The following is a 17,716-nucleotide window of genomic DNA, read 5'->3' on the forward strand; positions in this document are numbered from 1 at the left end:
GGCGTAATGTTTGCAATTCTCCAGTCCCCTGGCACCATCCCTGAGTCTAGGGAAGACTGAAAGATTATGGCCAGTACTCCTGCAATTTCTACTCTCACTTCCTTCAATATCCTTGGATGTATCTCATCCGGTCCTGGTGCCTTGTCAACTTTAACTATCGACAGTCTATTCAACACTTCCTGCTTTTCAATTTTGAATCCTTCTAGTGACAGCGATTCGTTGTCTGTCACCATAGCCTGGGTAGCATCTACCCCCTTGGTAAAGATGGATGCAAAGTATTCATTTAATACCTCAGCCCTGGCCCCTTCATCCATGTGAAAATTCCCTTTTAGCTCCCTAGTCGGCCCTACTCCTCCTTTTACCACCCTTTTACTATTTATATGTCTATAGAAGACTTTGGGATTCCCCTTTATGTTGGCTGCCAGTCTTTTTTCATAACCCCTCTTCGTTTCTCGAATGTGCTTTTTCACCTCCCCTCTGAACCTTCTCTTGGTTCTCAATTGTATTTTCTACCTAACACCTGTCATAAGCACACTTTTTCTTCTTTATCTTAATTTCTATCTAACTAGGTGGGAATGTGAGAAGGATACAAAGAGGCTTCAAGAGGAATTAGACAGACTAAGTGAGAGGGCAGGATCATGGCAGGCTTTTTTTAAATTCATTCACAGGATGTGGGCTTCGCTGGCTGGGCCAGCATTTATTGCCCATCCCTAGTTGCCCTTGAGAAGGTGGTGTTGAGCTGCCTTCTTGAACCGCTGCAGTCCATGTGGTGTAGGTACACCCACAGTGCTGTTAGGAAGGGAGTTCCAGGGTTTTAACCCAGCGACAGTGAAGGAACGGCGATATATTTCCAAGTGACTTGGAGGGGAACTTCCAGGTGGTGGTGTTCCCATCTATCTGCTGCCCTTGTCCTTCTAGGTGGTAGTGGTCATGGGTCTGGAAGGTGCTGTCGAAGGAGCCTTGGTGAATTCCTGCAGTGCATCTTGTAGATGGGACACACTGTGCTACTGTGCGTCGGTGGTGGAGGGAGTGAATGTTTGTGGATGTGGTGCCAATCAAACGGGCTGCTTTGTCCTGGATGGTACCAAGTTTCTTAAGTGTTGTGGGAGATGCACTCATCCAGGCAAATGATGGAATCTACTGTGGAAAAATGTGAAGTTACGCACCTTGGTAGTTAAAACAGAAATGCAGAGTATTTCTTAAGTGGTGAGAGATTGGGAAGTGTTGATGTCCAAAGAGACCTGGGTATTTTGTTTATGAGTCTCGGCCCAACCATCTTCAGCTGCTTCATAAATGACTTTCCTTCTATCATAAGATCAGAAGTGGAGATGTTCGCTGATGATTGCACAATGTTCAGCATTATTCGCAACTCACAGAATCACAGTGCAGAAGAGGCCCTTTGGCCCATCGAGTCTGCACCGACACATGAGAAACACCTGACCTACCTACCGAATCCCATTTACCAGCACTTGGCCCATAGCCTTGAATGTTATGACGTGCCAAGTGCTCATCCAGGTACAACCCGCCTCCACCACCCTCCCAGGCAGCACATTCCAGATCGTCACCACCCTCTGGGTAAAAAAATTTTTCCTCACATCCTCCCTAAACCTCCTGCCCCTCACCTTGAACTTGTGTCCCCTCGTGACTGACCCTTCAACTAAGGGGAACAGCTGCTCCCTATCCACCCTGTCCATGCCCCTCATAAACTTGTACACCTCGATCAGGTCGCCCCTCAGTCTTCTCTGCTCCAACGAAAACAACCCAAGTCTGTCCAACCTCTCTTCATAACTTAAATGTTTCATCCCAGGCAACATCCTGGTGAATCTCCTCTGCACCCCCTCCAGTGCAAATACTGAAGCAGTCCATGTCCAAATGCAGCAAGACCTGGACAATATCCAGGCTTGGGTTGACAAGTGGCAAGTAACATTCATCTGAACATATAAACAAGGAGCAGGAGTAGACCTCGAGCCTGCTCCGCCATTTAATATGTTGGCTGATCTGATAGTAACCTGAAATCTGCATCCCACCTACCTCCAATAACCTATCACCCCCTTGATTACCAAGAATCTATCCACCTCTGCCTTAAAAATATTCAAAGATTCCGCTTCCACCACCTTTTCAGGAAGAGAGTTCACAAGACTCACGACCCTCTGAGAGAAAAAAATTCACCTTATCTTTGTTTTCTCTTAACTTCAACCAGTGACCCCTAGTTCTAGATTCTCCCACAAGAGGAAACATCCTCTCCACATCCACTCTGTCCAGTCCCCTCAGGATCTTAAATGTTTCAATCAAGTCACCTCTTACTCTTCTAAACTCCAGTGGATACAAGCCTAACCTGTCCAACCTTTCCTCATAAGACAACTCACCTCATTCCAGGTATTAGTCTAGTAAACCTCCTTAGAACTGCTTCCAACGCATTTACCTCCTTCCTTAAATAAGGTGACTAATGCTGTATCCAGTACTCCAGATGTGGTCTCACCAATACCCTGTACAACTGAAGCATAACCTCTCTACTTTTTCTGTTGAATTCCTCTCGCAAAAAATGTTAACAGTGTATTGGCTTTCCTAAATTACTTGCTGTACCTGCATACTAGCCTTTTGTGATTCTATGCTTTTATTCTTCCTGCCAAAATGGACAATTTCACATTTTCCCACATTAAACTCCATTTGCCAGATCTTTGCCCATTCATTTAACCTATCTATATCTTTTTGTAGCCTCCTTTTTGTTCTCTTCATAATTTACTTTCCTACCTATCTTTGTGTCATCAGCAAATTTGGCAACTGTCCCATCCATCCCTTCATCCAATTCATTTATATAAATTGTAAACAGTTGAAGTCCCAGCACTGATCCCTGTGACACACCACTCGTCACATCCTGCCAACCAGAAAAAGACCCATTTATGCCAACTCTCTGCTTCCAGTCAGCTAGCCAATCTTCTATCCATGTCAATATGTTACCCCCGATACCATGAGCTTTTATTTTCTGCAATAAACTTTGATGTGGCACCTTATCAAATGCCTCTGGAAATCTAAGTACAGAACATCCCACCGGTTCCCCTTTATCCACAGCACATGTTACTTCCTCAAAGAACTTCAACAAGTTTGTTAAACATGATTTCCCTTTCACAAAACCATGTTGACTCCGCCTGATTACCTTGAGATTATCCAAGTGCCCTGCTATAACGTCTTTAATAATAGCTTCTAACATTTTCCCTATGATGTTAAGCTAACTGACCTGTAGTTTCCCATTTTCTGTCCCCTTCCGTTTTTGAATAGAGGAGTTACATTTGCTTTCTTCCAATCTGATAGGATCTTCCCCAAATCTAGGGAGATTAAAACCAGTGCATCAACTATCTCACTAGCCACTTCTTTTAAGACCCTAGGATGAAGTCCATCAGGACCCGGGCATTTGTCAGCTCAGAGCTCCAACAATTTACTCAGTACCACTTCTCTGGTGACTAATTTTCTTGAGTTCCTCCCTTCCTTCCATTTCCTGATTTATAGCTGCTTCTGGGATGTTACTTTATATCCTCCACAGTGAAAAATGATGCAAAATACCTGTTCAATTCATCTGCAATCTCCTTGTTATCAATTCTCCTGACTCACTTTTGATGGAACCATGCTCATTTGTTAACTCTTTTAAAAAATATTTATAAAAACACTTACTATCTGTTTTAATATTTCTGGCTAGCTTTCTCTCGTGCTCTAATTTTTCCCTCCTCATTAATCTTTCAGTTATTCTTTGCTATTCCTTATATTCTGTCAAATCCTCTGACCTTCCACACAAGTGTCAGGCAATGACCATCTCCAACAAGAGAGAATCCAACCATCACCCCATGATGTTCACTGGCATTACCATCACTGAATCTCCCACTATCAACATCCTGGGGGTTATCATTGACCACAAACTGAACTGGACTAGCCATATAAATACTGTGGCTACAAGAGCAGGTCAGAGGCTGGGAATCCTGCGGCAAGTAACTCACCTCCTGACTCCCCAAAGCCTGTCCACCATCTACAAGGCACAAGTCAGGAGTGTGATGGAATACTCCCCACTTGCCTGGATGAGTGCAGCTCACACAACACTCAAGAAGCTGGACACTGTCCAGGACAAAGCAGCCCGCTTGATTGGCACCACATCCACAAACATTCACTCCCTCCACCACCGATGCACAGTAGCAGCAGTGTGTGTACCATCTACAAGATGCAGTGCAGGAATTCACCAAGGCTCCTTCGACAGCACCTTCCAAACCCATGACTATCTAGAAGGACAAGGGCAGCAGATAGATGGGAACACCACCACCTGGAAGTTCCCCTCCAAGTCACTCACCATCCTGACTTAGAAATATATCGCCGTTCCTTCACTGTCGCTGGGTCAAAATCTTGGAACTCCCTCCCTAACAGCGCTGTGGGTGTACCTACACCACATGGACTGCAGTGGTTCAAGAAGGCAACTGACCACCACCTTCTCAAGGGCAATTAGGGATGGGCAATAAATGTTGGCCTAGCCAGCAATACCCACATCCTGTAAATGAATAAAAACTAGCTAGCATGCAAGTGCAGCAAACAATTAGGAAGGCAAATGGTATGTTGGCCTTCATAGCAAGAGGTTTTGAGTGCCAGAGCAAAGGTGTCTTGCTGCAATTATATAGAGCCTTGGTGAGAGCACTTGGTATTATGAGCAATTTTGATATCTGTATCTATGGAAGGACACACTTACCATAGAGGGAGTGCAATGAAGGTTCACCAGACTCTTATTCTTATTCATTGACAGAATATTGACTATGGAACCTTGAACATTGCTGTGTCTTCTCTGCCGACTGGCTCTTCAGTTTGTTCAGAGTGACGTTAAGGTGATGAAATTTGAAATTTTCCAGAGGAATAAACTTCGTCCTGAGGGATTTCTTTAATGAAGGTTCTGCAACAGGTTTTCCTTTTCTTTGTGAAGCACATTTTCTTCATCTTGAGCTTTCCTGTAATTTGATTTTTTCTGCTGTACATCCATTCTGAGAGTCTTCATTTCTTCATTCTGCTGAATACTTACACATTCGTTTTGCATTTAATCTTGAAGGGCAATCAGTTGTTCTTTCAATTGTTTATTTTCTTTTTGACCTCTTGCCCACTCAGCCTGGGCTTCAGTGCATCGTTTTGTTGCTACTGATAGTTCCAGCGCAGCTTTTCCTGAAGTAATATTCGACATTCTCTGTAGCTGCTCATTTTTTACATGGCCACATATTGATCCTTCAAGGGGCCTTCCATGGTCACAACTTCTGTGTATGTCTTTTCTGCCTGCTGTTTTACCTGGCTGTACATCTGGTTGAGTTTTCCCAACTCTTGCTTTGACTTACCAACTGTGGAACTGAGGGTTGTTATCTCCTCTTGGCACCTTTGCGTTGTCTCTGAAATGTGTTTGTTCAGATTTTGAACAACTTGGTTCATTGAAGACTTCACTTTATCATGCGTTGACAAACGTATATGCTCAACCTGAATCTTGCAGTTCAGCTCTGATGTGAATGTTTTCCTGTAGAACAGCCCCATTTACATTTAGTGCATTTTGCTTCTTTTGAATTACCCCAGATAGCTTCACTTCATTCACAGCCATCTACTCACTCTGCACAGCCCTCTGATGTCTCAGGTTGGATACTGTGTCAGCATTTTCAAAAAAAACTTTGTTTTAATCTTGTCAGTTACTTCTCAGCCATTTCTTCCTTCTCTGCTAAAGTCTTTGGCTCAGGCATTTCATTGCACTGACATAGTTAGTAATCATCTGGTGGTTTAAATGAATATTGTCTCCCTCACTCTGGAGTCCTCTGTTGCCCTTCTTCTGGGGCCTTTTGTTGCTCTGCCTCTGGGGCCTTTTGTTGCTCTGCCTCTGGGGCCTTTTGTTGCTCTGCCTCTTGGGCCTTTTGTTGCTCTGCCTCTTGGGCCTTTTGTTGCTCTGCCTCTGGGGCCTTTTGTTGCTCTGCTTCTGGGGCCTTTTGTTGCTCTGCTTCTGGGGCCTCATGTTGCCCTTTCGCTGGGGACACTTGTTGCCCTTGGTGCTTAATTGGGAATTGCCCTCTCTCTGGGGACTTTTGTTGCCTTTTCTCTGGGATCTCTTACATAGAAACATAGAAACTAGGAGCAGAAGTAGGCGATTTGGCCCTTCGAGCTTGCTCCGCCATTCATTATGATCTTGGCTGATCATCCAACTCAATAGCCTGCTCCCGCTTTCTCCCAATACCCTTTGATCCCTTTCGCCCCAAGAGCTATATCTAACTCCTTCTTGAAAACATACAATGTTTTAGCCTCAATACTTTCTGTGGTAGCGAATTCCACAGGCTCACCACTCTCTGGGTGAAGAAAGTTCTCTTCATCTCAGTCCTAAATGGTCTACCCTGTATCCTCAGACTGTGACCCCTGGTTCTGGACTCCCCCACCATCGGGAACATCCTTCCTGCATCTACCCTGTCTAGTCCTGTTAGAATTTTATAGGTTTCTATGAGATCCCCCTTCATTCTTTTGAACTCCAGCGAATATAATCCTAACTGACTCAATCTCCCCTCATATGTCAGTCCCGCCATCCCAGAAAACAGTCGGGTAAACCTTCGCTGCACTCCCTCTATAGCAAGAACATCCTTCCTCAGATAAGGAGACCAAAACTGCACACAATATTCCAAGTGTGGTCTCACCAAGGCCCTGTATAATTGCAGCAAGACATCCTTGCTCCTGTATTTGAATCCTTTATCTATGAAGGCCAACATACCATTTGCCTCCTTTACCACCTGCTGCACCTGCATGCTTACCTTCAGCGACTGGTGTACGAGGACACCCAGGTCTCGTTGCACGTTCCCCTCTCTCAATTTATAGCCATTCAGATAATAATCTGCCTTCCTGTTTTTGCTACCAAAGTGGATAACCTCACATTTATCGACATTATACTGCATCTGCCATGCATTTGCCCACTCACTCAGCTTGTCCAAATCACACTGAAGCATCTCTGCATCCTCCTCACAGCTCACCCTCCCACCCAGCTTTGTGTCATCTGCAAATTTGGAGATATTACATTTAGCTCCCTCATCTAAATCATTAATATATATTGTGAATAGCTGGGGTCCCAGTCAGTCCCAGCACTGGCCCCACTAGTCACTGCCTGCCATTCGGAAAAAGACCCGTTTATTCCTACTCTTTGGTTCCTTTCTACCAACCAGTTTTCTGTCCATCTCAATACACTACTCCCAATCCCATGTGTTTTAATTTTACACACTAATCTCTTAGGTCGAAAGCCTTCTGAAAGTCCAAATAAACCACATCCACTGGCTCCCCCTGATCAACTCTACTAGTTACATTCTCGAAAAATTCCAGTAGATTTGTCAAGCATGATTTCCCTTTCGTAAATCCATGCTGACTCTGTCCGATTCTGCCACTGTTTTCCAAATGCTCAGCTATTAAATCTTTTATAATGGACTCTAGAATTTTCCCCACTACCGACGTCAGGCTGACTGGTCTATAATTCCCTGTTTTCTCTCTACCTCCCTTTTTAAATACTGGGGTTACATTAGCTGCCCTCCAATCTGTAGGAACTGTTCCAAAGTCTATAGAGTTTCTGAAGATGACCACCAATGCATCCACTATTTCTAGGGCCACTTCCTTAAGTACTCTGGGATGTAGATTATCAGGCCTCGGGGATTTATCAGCCTTCAATCCCATCAATTTCCCCAACACCATTTCCCTACTCATACTGATTTCTTTCAGTTCCTCCCTCTCACTAAACCCCGTGTTCTCCAACATTTCTGGTGTGTTATTTGTGAAGACAGAACCAAAGTATGTATTTAGTTAAAAACAAAAAACTGCAGAGGCTGGAAATCCAAAACAAAAACAGAATTACCTGGAAAAACTCAGCAGGTCTGGCAGCATCAGCAGAGAAGAAAAGAGTTGACGTTTCGAGTCCTCATGACCCTTCAACAGAACTGTTCTGTTCTGTTGAAGGGTCATGAGGACTCGAAATGTCAACTCTTTTCTTCTCCGCTGATGCTGCCAGACCTGCTGAGTTTTTCCAGGTAATTCTGTTTTTGTATGTATTTAGTTGGTCAGCCATTTCTTTGTTCCCCATTATAAATTCCCCTGTTTCTGACTGTCTTCACCAATCTTTTTCTCTTCACATACCTATAGAAACTTTTACAGTCAGTTTTTATGTTCCCTGCAAGCTTACTCTCGTACTCTATTTTCCCCTTCTTAATCAATCCCTTGGTCCTCCTTTGCTGAATTCTAAACTGCTCCCAATCCTCAGGTCTGTTGTTTTATCTGACCAATTTGTATGCCTCTTCCTTGCATCTAACATTATCTCTAATTTCCCTTGTAAGCCATGGTTTGGCCAACTTTCCTATTTTACTTTTGCGCCAGACAGGAATAAAGAATTGTTGCAGTTCACCAATGCGCTCTTTGAACATTTGCCTTTGCCTATCCACTTTCATCCCTTTAAGTAACGTTTCCCAATCCATCATAGCCAACTCACGCCTCATGCCATCGTAGTTTCCTTTATTAAGATTCAGAACCCAAGTCTCAGAATCAACTACGTCACTCTCCATCTTGATGAAGAATTCTATCATATTATGGTCGCTCATCCCCAAGGGGCCTCGCACAACTAGATCGCCAACTATTCCTTTCTCGTTACACAATACCCAGTCTAGGATGGCCTGTTCTCTCGTTGGTTTCTCAATGTATTGGTCCAGAAAACCATCCCGTATACACTTCAGGAATTCCTCCTCTACGGTATTGTTACTACTTTGATTTGCCCAATCTATATGCAGATTAAAGTCACCCATAATTACAGATGTTCCTTTATTGCACGCGTCTCTAATTTCCTGTTCAATGCCATTCCCAACATCACCACTACAGTTTGGGGATCTATATACAACCCCTACTAACGTTTTTTACCCCTTAGTGTTTCTCAGTTCTACCCAAACAGATTCCACATCGTCGGAGCTAATATCTTTCCTCACTATTGTGTTAATTTCCCCTTTGACCAGCAATGCAACTCCACCGCCTTTTCCTTTTTGTCTGTCCTTCCTAAATACTGAATACCCCTGGATGTTCAGTTCCCATCCCTGGTCACCCTGCAGTCATGTCTCCGTAATCCCGACTATATCATACCTGTTTACATCTATTTGCGCGGTTAATTCATCCACTTTATTGCGAATGCTCCTCACGTTAAGGCACAAAGCCTTAAGGCTTGTCTTTTTAACATTACTTGTCCCATTCCCAGGGAGGTCATGTTGGAGTTGCATAGAACCTTGGTGAGGCCACAGCTGGAGAACTGTGTGCAGTTCTGGTCACCACATTATAGGATGTAACTAGTAGAGTTGATGAAAGGGGAGCCAGTGGGTGTGGTTTATTTGGACTTTCAGAAGGCTTTCGACAAAGTCCCACATAAGAGATAAACGTGTAAAATTAAAGCACATGGGTTTGGGGGTAGTGTATTGAGATGGATAGAAAACTGGTTGGCAGACAGGAAACAAAGAGTAGGAATAAAAGGGCCTTTTTCCGAATGGTAGGCAGTGAGTAATGGGGTACCGCAGGGATCAGTGCTGGGACCCCAGCTATTCACAATATATATAAATGATTTAGATGAGGGAATTAAATGTAATATCTCCAAATTTGCAGATGACACAAAGCTGGGTGGGAGGGTGAGCTGTGAGGAGGATGCAGAGATGCTTCAGTATGATTTGGACAAACTGAGTGAGTGGACAAATGCATGGCAGATGCAGTATAATGTGGATAAATGTGAGGTTATCCATTTTGATAGCAAAAACAGGAAGGCAGATTATTATCTGAATGGTTATAAATTGAGAGAGGGGAATGTGCAACGAGACCTGCGGACGCTGGAAATCTGAAACAAAAACAAAAATAGCTGGAAAAACTCAGCAGGTCTGACAGTGTCTGCGGAGAGGAGCACAGTTGACGTTTCGAGTCCGAATGACTCTTCATCGAAATTAAGGAAATAGAGAAATGAGGTGATATATAAGCTGGCAGAGGTGGGGTGGGACAGGTGGAGCTGAATAGGGAGCCAGTGATAGGTGGAGACAAAGAAGAGGTTGCCAAAGATGTCATAGACAAAAGGACAAAGGGGTGTTGACGGTGGTGATATTATCTAAGGAATGTGCTAATGGGGACATTAAGGGTAGCAAGCAGGACAAGCTAGTGGCAGATGGCCCTTGTGGGGTTGGGGTGGGGGGGGAAAGGATCGAAATGGGCTAAAAGGTGGAGATAAAACAATAGATCGAAACAAATTTAAAAATAGGTGGGAAAAGAAAGATATACATGTTTTTTAAATGATAAATTATTGGAAAAAGGGGGATCGGAAAGGGGGTGGGGATGGAGGAGAAAGTTCATGATCTGAAATTGTTGAATTCAATATTAAGTCCGGAAGACTGTAAAGTGCCTAGTCTGAAGATGAGGTGCTGTTCTTCCAGTTTGCGTTGAGCTTCACTGGAACATTGCAGCAGGCCAAGGACGGACATGTGGGCATGAGAGCAGGGTGGAGTATTGAAATGGCAAGCGACAGAGAGGCCTGGGTCATGCTTGCGGACAGACCGAAGGCAAATGGTATGTTGGCCTTCATAGCCAGTGGATTCGAGTACAGGAACAGGGATGTCTTGCTGCAATTGTACAGGACCTTGGTGAGACCACACCTGGAATATTGTGTGCAGTTTTGGTCTCCTTACCTGAGGAAGGATGTACTTGCTCTGGACAGAGTGCAGCAAAGGTTTACCCGACTGATTCTTGGGATGGCTGGACTGACATATGAGGAGAGATTGAGCTGATTAGGATTATAATCGCTGGAGTTCAGAAGAATAAGGGGGGATCTCATAGAAACCTATAAAATTCTAACAAGACCAGACAGGGTAGATGCAGGAAGGATGTTCCCGATGGTGGGGGAGTCCAGAACCAGGGGTCACAGTCTGAGGATACGGGGTAGACCATTTAGGACTGAGATGAGGAGCAATTTCTTCACCCAGAGAGCGGTGAGCTTGTGGAATTCGTTACCACAGAAAGTAGTTGAGACCAAAACATTGTATGTTTTCAAGGAGTTAGATATAGCTCTTGGGACGAAAGGGATCAAAGGGTATGGGGAGAAAGCGGGAGCAGGCTATTAAGTTGGATGATCAGCCATGATCATAATGAATGGTGGAGCAGGCTCAAAGGGCCGAATGGCCTAATCCTGCTCCTAGTTTCTATGTTTCTATGTTTCTAACAGTGCTATCAAACGGCACTTGCTTAGCAATAACCTGCTCACTGACGCCCAGTTTGGGTTCCGCCAGGGCCACTCAGCTCCTGACCTCATTACAGCCTTGGCTCAAACATGGACAAAAGAGCTGAACTCCCGAGGTGAGGTGAGAGTAACTGCCCTTGACATCAAGGCAGCGTTTGACCGAATGTGGCATCAAGGAGCCTTAGCAAAACTGGAGTCAATGGGAATCAGGGGGAAAACTCTCCAGTGGTTGGAGTCATACCTAGCACAAAGGAAGATGGTTGTGGTTGTTGGAGGTCAGTCATCTCAGCTCCAGGACATCACTGCAGGAGTTCCTCAGGGTAGTGTCCTCGGCCCAACCACCTTCAGCTGATTCATCAATGACCTTCCTTCCATCATAAGGTCAGAAGTGGGGATGTTCGCTAATGATTACACAATGTTCAGCACCATTCATGACTCCTCAGATACTGAACAGTCCATGTCCAAATGCAGCAAGACCTGGACAATATCCAGGCTCGGGGCTGACAAGTGGCAAGTAACATTCACGCCACACAAGTGTCAGGCAATTATCATCTCCAACAAGAGAGAATCTAACCATCGCCCCTTGATGTTCAATGACATTACCATCACTGAATCCCCCACTATCAACATCCTGAGGGTTACCATTGACCAGAAACTGAACTGGACTAGCCAAATAAATACTGTGGCGACAACAGCAGGTCAGAGGCTGAGACGAGTAACTCACCTCCTGCCTCCCCAAAGCCTGTCCACCATCTACAAGGCACAAGTCAGGAGTGTGATGGAATACTCCCCACTTGCCTGGATGAGTGCAGCTCCCACCACACTCAAGAAGCTTGATACCGTCCAGGACAAAGCAGCCGCTTGATTGGCACCACACCCACAAACATTCACTCCCTCCACCACTGATGCACAGTAGCAGCAGTGCGTACCATCTAGAAGATGCCCTGCAGGAATTCACCAATGGTTTTTTAACAGCACCTTCCAAACCCATGACCACTACCACCTAGAAGGACAAGGGCAGCAGACAGATGGGAACACCACCACCTGGAAGTTCCCCTCCAAGTCACTCACCCTCCTGACTTGGAAATATATCACCGTTCCTTCACTGTCGCTGGGTCAAAATTCTGGAACTCCCTCCCTAACAGCACTGTGGGTGTACCTACACCACATGGACTGCAACAGTTCCAGAAGGCAGCTCACCACCACCTTTTCAGGAGCAGATAGGGATGGGCAATAAATGCTGGCCCAGCCAGCGAAGCCCACATCCTGTGAATGATTTTTTTTAAAAGTGCCACACATCCGATTTGTGAGAAAAGTTATTGCTTATGGAATAAAAGTGACAGCAGCAACATGGATACAAAATTAGCTGAAAAATAGGAAGCAGAGATAATGGTGAAGGTTTGTAGTGGAGTTCCCAGGGGTCAGTATTGGGACCCTTGCTTTTCCTGATGTATATTAATGATCTAGATCTTGGTGTGCACGGGACAATTTCAAAGGTTGTGGATGATGTGAAGCTTGAGAGTGTTGTGAACTGTGAGGAGGACAGTGTGGAACTTCAAGAGGACATAGATAAGTTGGCAGAGCGAGCAGATAGGTGGCAGGTGAAGTTCAATGTGGAGAAGTGTGAGGTGATGCATTTTGGTAGGAAGGATATGGACAATGTAAAATAAGGTGTGGAATTTTGAAGGGGGCGCAGGACCAGAAAGATGTGTGCATATGTCCATAGATCATTGAAAGTGGAAGGATAGGTGAAGAGAGAAGTTAATAAATCATATAGTATCCTGGGCTTTATTAATAGGGGCATAGAGTACAAGAGCAGGGAAGTTATGCTGAATTTATATAAGATGCTTGCTGGGCCTCAGCTGGAATATTGTGTACAGTTCTTGGCGCCACATTATAGGAAGGATGTGAACACATTGGAGAGAGTGCAGAAGAGGTTTACAAGAATGGTTCCAGGAATGAGAAACTTCAGCTATGAGGATAGATTGGAGAGATTGGGACTGTTCTCCTTGGAGAGAAGAAGGCTGAGAGGAGATTTGAGAGAGATGTTCAAAATCATGAGGGGGCTGGACAGAGTAGGTAGGGGGAAACTGTTCCCACTCGTAAAAGGACCAAGAATGAGAGGGCACAGATTTAAAGTGATTTGGAAAAGAAGCAAATGTGATGTGAGAAAAAACTTTTTCACACAGTGAGTGGTTCAGGTCTGGAATGCACTGCCTGGAATCGTGGTGGAGTAATCCTGAGATTACTACTTTTGAGGTCCTACTTTTTAATTTACTTCCTAACTCCCTATATTCAGCTTGTAGGACCTCATCCCTTTTGTACTAATGCCGTTGGCACTAACATGCAACATGACCACTGGCTGTTCACCCTCCCGCTTTAGAATGCTCTGCAGCAGTATTTTCTACTATGTCCTTCTAATTCCTAAATGATCCTGCATTGGAATTTCATGAGCTATCCTCAGAATCTCATTTTTATATCCAAATGGTATTACAACCTGTTGTACCTCCCTCCAGCTTTCATTTGCTGAAACATGATACGGCCTCCATTTTCTCATTAAAACATTACCCTTAAGGTAATAACATTCTGGAGTACATCCTGTTTCTGTTTCTGAGTAAGTTATCTGATGTAAAAGCAAAATATTGCGGATGCTGAAAATCTGAAGCAAAAACGGAAAATGCTGGAAAAACTCAGCAGCTCTGACAGCATCTGTGGTGAGAAAAAAAAGAGTTAACGTTTCGAGTCTGTATGACCCTTCTTCAGAGCTGTTTGATATAACTGTCTTATTCGCATATCGTTTTTCTGTAACTCTACCAACTGCCCTGAGCTAAACACTTCAGCTGCATTATCCCCCACTCTTTCTTCCAGAACAATCACAAACAGTATCAGCTAATTGGATTTCAACATCTTCTCACTGCCTTTGAACGGCCTGTCCTTCCAGTCCTTCCTGTTTCAACTTGTGTGCCTGTGGTCTCATTATCACACAATCTGAAAATGCTCTCTCTGCAATACTTCTGTTGAAGACATCTCTCCAGGCTGCTCAGCCACCATAGGCATCACCCACATCTGTGACCCAGCTATATCATTACTTAAAATAAATTGAACCCCTGCAATGGGCAATTTTTCCACTACCCCAACAATCACTTCACCAGTTTTCCATTTACTCTTTACATTTACCTTCCACAAGGGAATAGGTTTAGCATCTCCATGAACCCCACTTATTGACTAGCCACTGTTTCTCTTAAAGTTTTAACATCTTTACCTACTCCACCCTGTACACATGGAAAGGCTTCCCCTTCACATACAAAATCTTTAAACACCTCTGCAACCTGCTCCTCAGAATTCCCATGGGTAAATTGGAAACACATTCCCACATTTTTATTCATCACTGATTCTTCCTGTTTTACCTGTACACAAACCACTGGTTCATCCTGTGCATGAACCTCAAAACCCTCAGTACTTTTATTTCTAGAACTTTTTTGCACCCCTATAATTCCAACAGATTTTCCCTGTAATTTCCAGCACACTGACTTTGTGTGTCCAACTTCATTACAATGAAAACACCTCAATTTTCAAATGTCACTTCTACCCTCAGCACCTTCATTTTTATTCTGAGAGAAAACTTCCTGGCAATTTCCATCTGCTCCTTCTCTTCCCTGACTACCCACTTTCAGCTCTCTCTGCTGCTTGTCTTACCGTTTCAACCCTCCTTTTCCTTTTCCTCCAATTCAATCATTTTCATTTGCAATTGAATTTGAGCCCATTCCAATGACCCACCCTTTGGCGAACTTGGTCTCTCATGTATTTCTTCCAATTTCAAATGCTGTACTATACCTTCAATTATGTCTGATTGTGTCACCCCTGCAGATGATCCTAATTGTAACTTATCCGCCAATTCCATTAACTTAGCTTTAGCTACCTTTTGTAAACCAACCAAAGTTATAACTTCAACTCCCAGACAACACTTGCCAATGTCAAAGCCATATTGCAGTCTCACCACTTTAAAAAAATACCTCTCACCAACTCCTGAATTCAAAGTACTTCTCATACTTGTAACCTTAAGATTCACCAACTCCAAACCAATCAAGGAATTTCAAATGTATCCCGCAAAGAGACCCCAATTTTGTTATGGCACAGTGGCTGGTAAATGCTGAGCTGCTCAAATCCCAGAGGGAAACTTGAAACAGCTGCCACAACTGTTTTGCAATTTCTATTTTATTTCAAGATGCATGCCATGAATTCAGTAGTAATGAGCCCACCAAGGCTTAGAGGATTTTAACAAAACTAAATTAAACATTTATTAATAGAAAAAAAGATTTTAAGCACATACATGTGTCTATAAAACACTGCTATAATAACACCTAAACCTCCTAATTAATCTAGCTCCCAGTTACATCTGCATTAAGGCAACAGTAAAACAACCGACCCAGTCAAAGCAACACAATACCCTGGACAGTGATATTCAACGTGAGTTTTCTTTACCTCGGTTCCTGTAGACAGCGGCTTGATGCATAGAGGTTTTTCATGCTTGTGTTAGATCTTAGAATCCCTTCTCCCTTACAAATAACCTCATCTCCTTTATACATGTTTCCCCATTTTTAATGTAAATCCCATTGTTCCAATATGTATTAGCAACTTTACTTTTTCCATAATATAAAGCTTCCATAGTGCTCATATTATCAGTAATCTTTGGGAAAAATAAACACACTATTTGACTTAGCTTCTTAAGGTTAGGTGTAACATCCCATCATCTCTTCGAAAATCAGACTCTTCTGGTTTATCTAAAAATGCAAATATTCTTCACATCTCACATTCTAAAACTTTAGCCATGTTTACGTATTTAACATTTCAAACTTAGCTTCCCTTTTGATCACTCTGAAGCTCCAGACTAGCTGCCTCTAATTCAATTAATTTCCCCACACACACATCCACACTGAGAAACTAATCCAAACCCCACTATTAACCTAGCTTTTACATAAATGACAATTTTGTGAAAATGATTATATTTTCAAGACACAGCAAAGAATGACTAAAAGATTCATGAGGAGGGAGAAATTAGAGTATAAGAGAAATATATAAAGTGAGCAATATAAAGACAGATAGTAAGAGTTTCTTTGGATATTTAAAAAAGAGTTAACAAAGTGAGTGTTGGCCCTATAGAAAGTGTGTCTGGGGAATTAATAATGGGAAATAAGGAGATGGCCAATGACCATGAGAACCATTCCTCCTCATCTCTGTGTTAATTAGAAGGGCCCTGTTTGGCTGGGTGTGTACTGAATAGGTGTGCCTCGGTGTACTGGATGGCTGTGTAACATGCTTGTAGTGTCCGTCCAGTGTTTACCTAGCTGGCCAGATTAATATTTCATTACTGTCGGGATTAAATGCTGATTTATTTCTCTAGACCCATCAAACCCACAGACATTCTACCACCGGAGAATGGCCATGAGATTGCCAAGGAGCTGGGCATTCCTTACTACGAGACCAGCATTGTTGCACAGTTTGGGATCAAGGATGTCTTTGACAATTCAATCCGGGCAGCACTCATTGCAAGACGCCACCTGCAGTTCTGGAAGTCGCATCTTAAGAAAGTACAAAGACCTCTGCTTCAGGCCCCCTTTCTCCCTCCAAAGCCACCCCCAGTCATCGTAACTGTTCCAGATTGCCTGTCAATGGGTGGAGAATCACCAGCCACTCTCTTTTCAACTCCTCTTTGTCCTGATGTCATCTTCATTCTTCATGATGGGCACCAAATCTTTGCTCACAGGGTGTACCTCGCCACTTCCTGTTCCAGGTTCTATGACCTGTTCACTCTTGACTTAATGCAAGAATCCTGGATCGAGGGAGAGAAAGAGGAAGATTGTAGAGGAGAGGGAACAAGTGGAAAAGGGCAGACGGTGAGGACCAAGAGCCTCGAAGCAGAGAAGCAGTGTGGAGACTGTAATATCCAAAAGGTTGCACAGATACCACAGAGAAATTCAAAGAGGGAAGACATGCTGAGCCTGCTAGATCATGAAGGAATGATGCGAGTGGCTTTAAGGCATGGTAAACCGCTGAGCAAGTGGGGAAGGGGCTTTCAAACTGTGCATTTGGACTATGTGGAGGATCCAGTGAGTGGAAAGGAGCGATACATGACTGTAGTTACTATGGATAGCCTGATCCAGAAGGAGCCATTCCAGGCAGTGCTAGAATATCTCTACACAGGCTGTATGAGTGAGGGTCATGTGGATCTGACACAAGTTGCTGCCATTGCTGAGGTCCTTGAAGTATTTGACTTGAGGATGATGGTTGCTAATGTGCTGAATAAGGAGAGTTTTATGAACCAGGAGATCACTAAAGCCTTCCATGTGCGACGTGCCAAAAGGATCAAAGAGTTCCTCTTAAAGGGGACTTTTTCAGGTAATGCTGGAACCATGAGAAGTGGTTGTGATATATAAATGCTCTCTGCTACCACAGATGGGGCTGAAG

At 43.7% G+C, this 17,716-nt stretch overlaps 1 protein-coding gene across 4 annotated transcripts in view; it reads left to right on the forward strand.

Annotated features, from left to right (window-relative positions):
• Positions 1-17,716, forward strand: part of LOC144672863 (rho-related BTB domain-containing protein 1-like) — a 102,782-nt gene that overhangs the window by 35,036 nt on the left and 50,030 nt on the right. For all 4 annotated transcript variants that reach the window (XM_078534850.1, XM_078534852.1, XM_078534851.1 and 1 more), the window contains exon 5: positions 16,653-17,647. In XM_078534850.1, coding sequence (XP_078390976.1) covers positions 16,653-17,647 — 995 coding nt within the window. The remainder of the gene's footprint in view (positions 1-16,652; positions 17,648-17,716) is intronic.

This window comes from Cetorhinus maximus, unplaced genomic scaffold (assembly GCF_964194155.1).
Source record: "Cetorhinus maximus unplaced genomic scaffold, sCetMax3.hap1.1 HAP1_SCAFFOLD_125, whole genome shotgun sequence".
Lineage (NCBI taxonomy): Eukaryota > Metazoa > Chordata > Chondrichthyes > Lamniformes > Cetorhinidae > Cetorhinus > Cetorhinus maximus.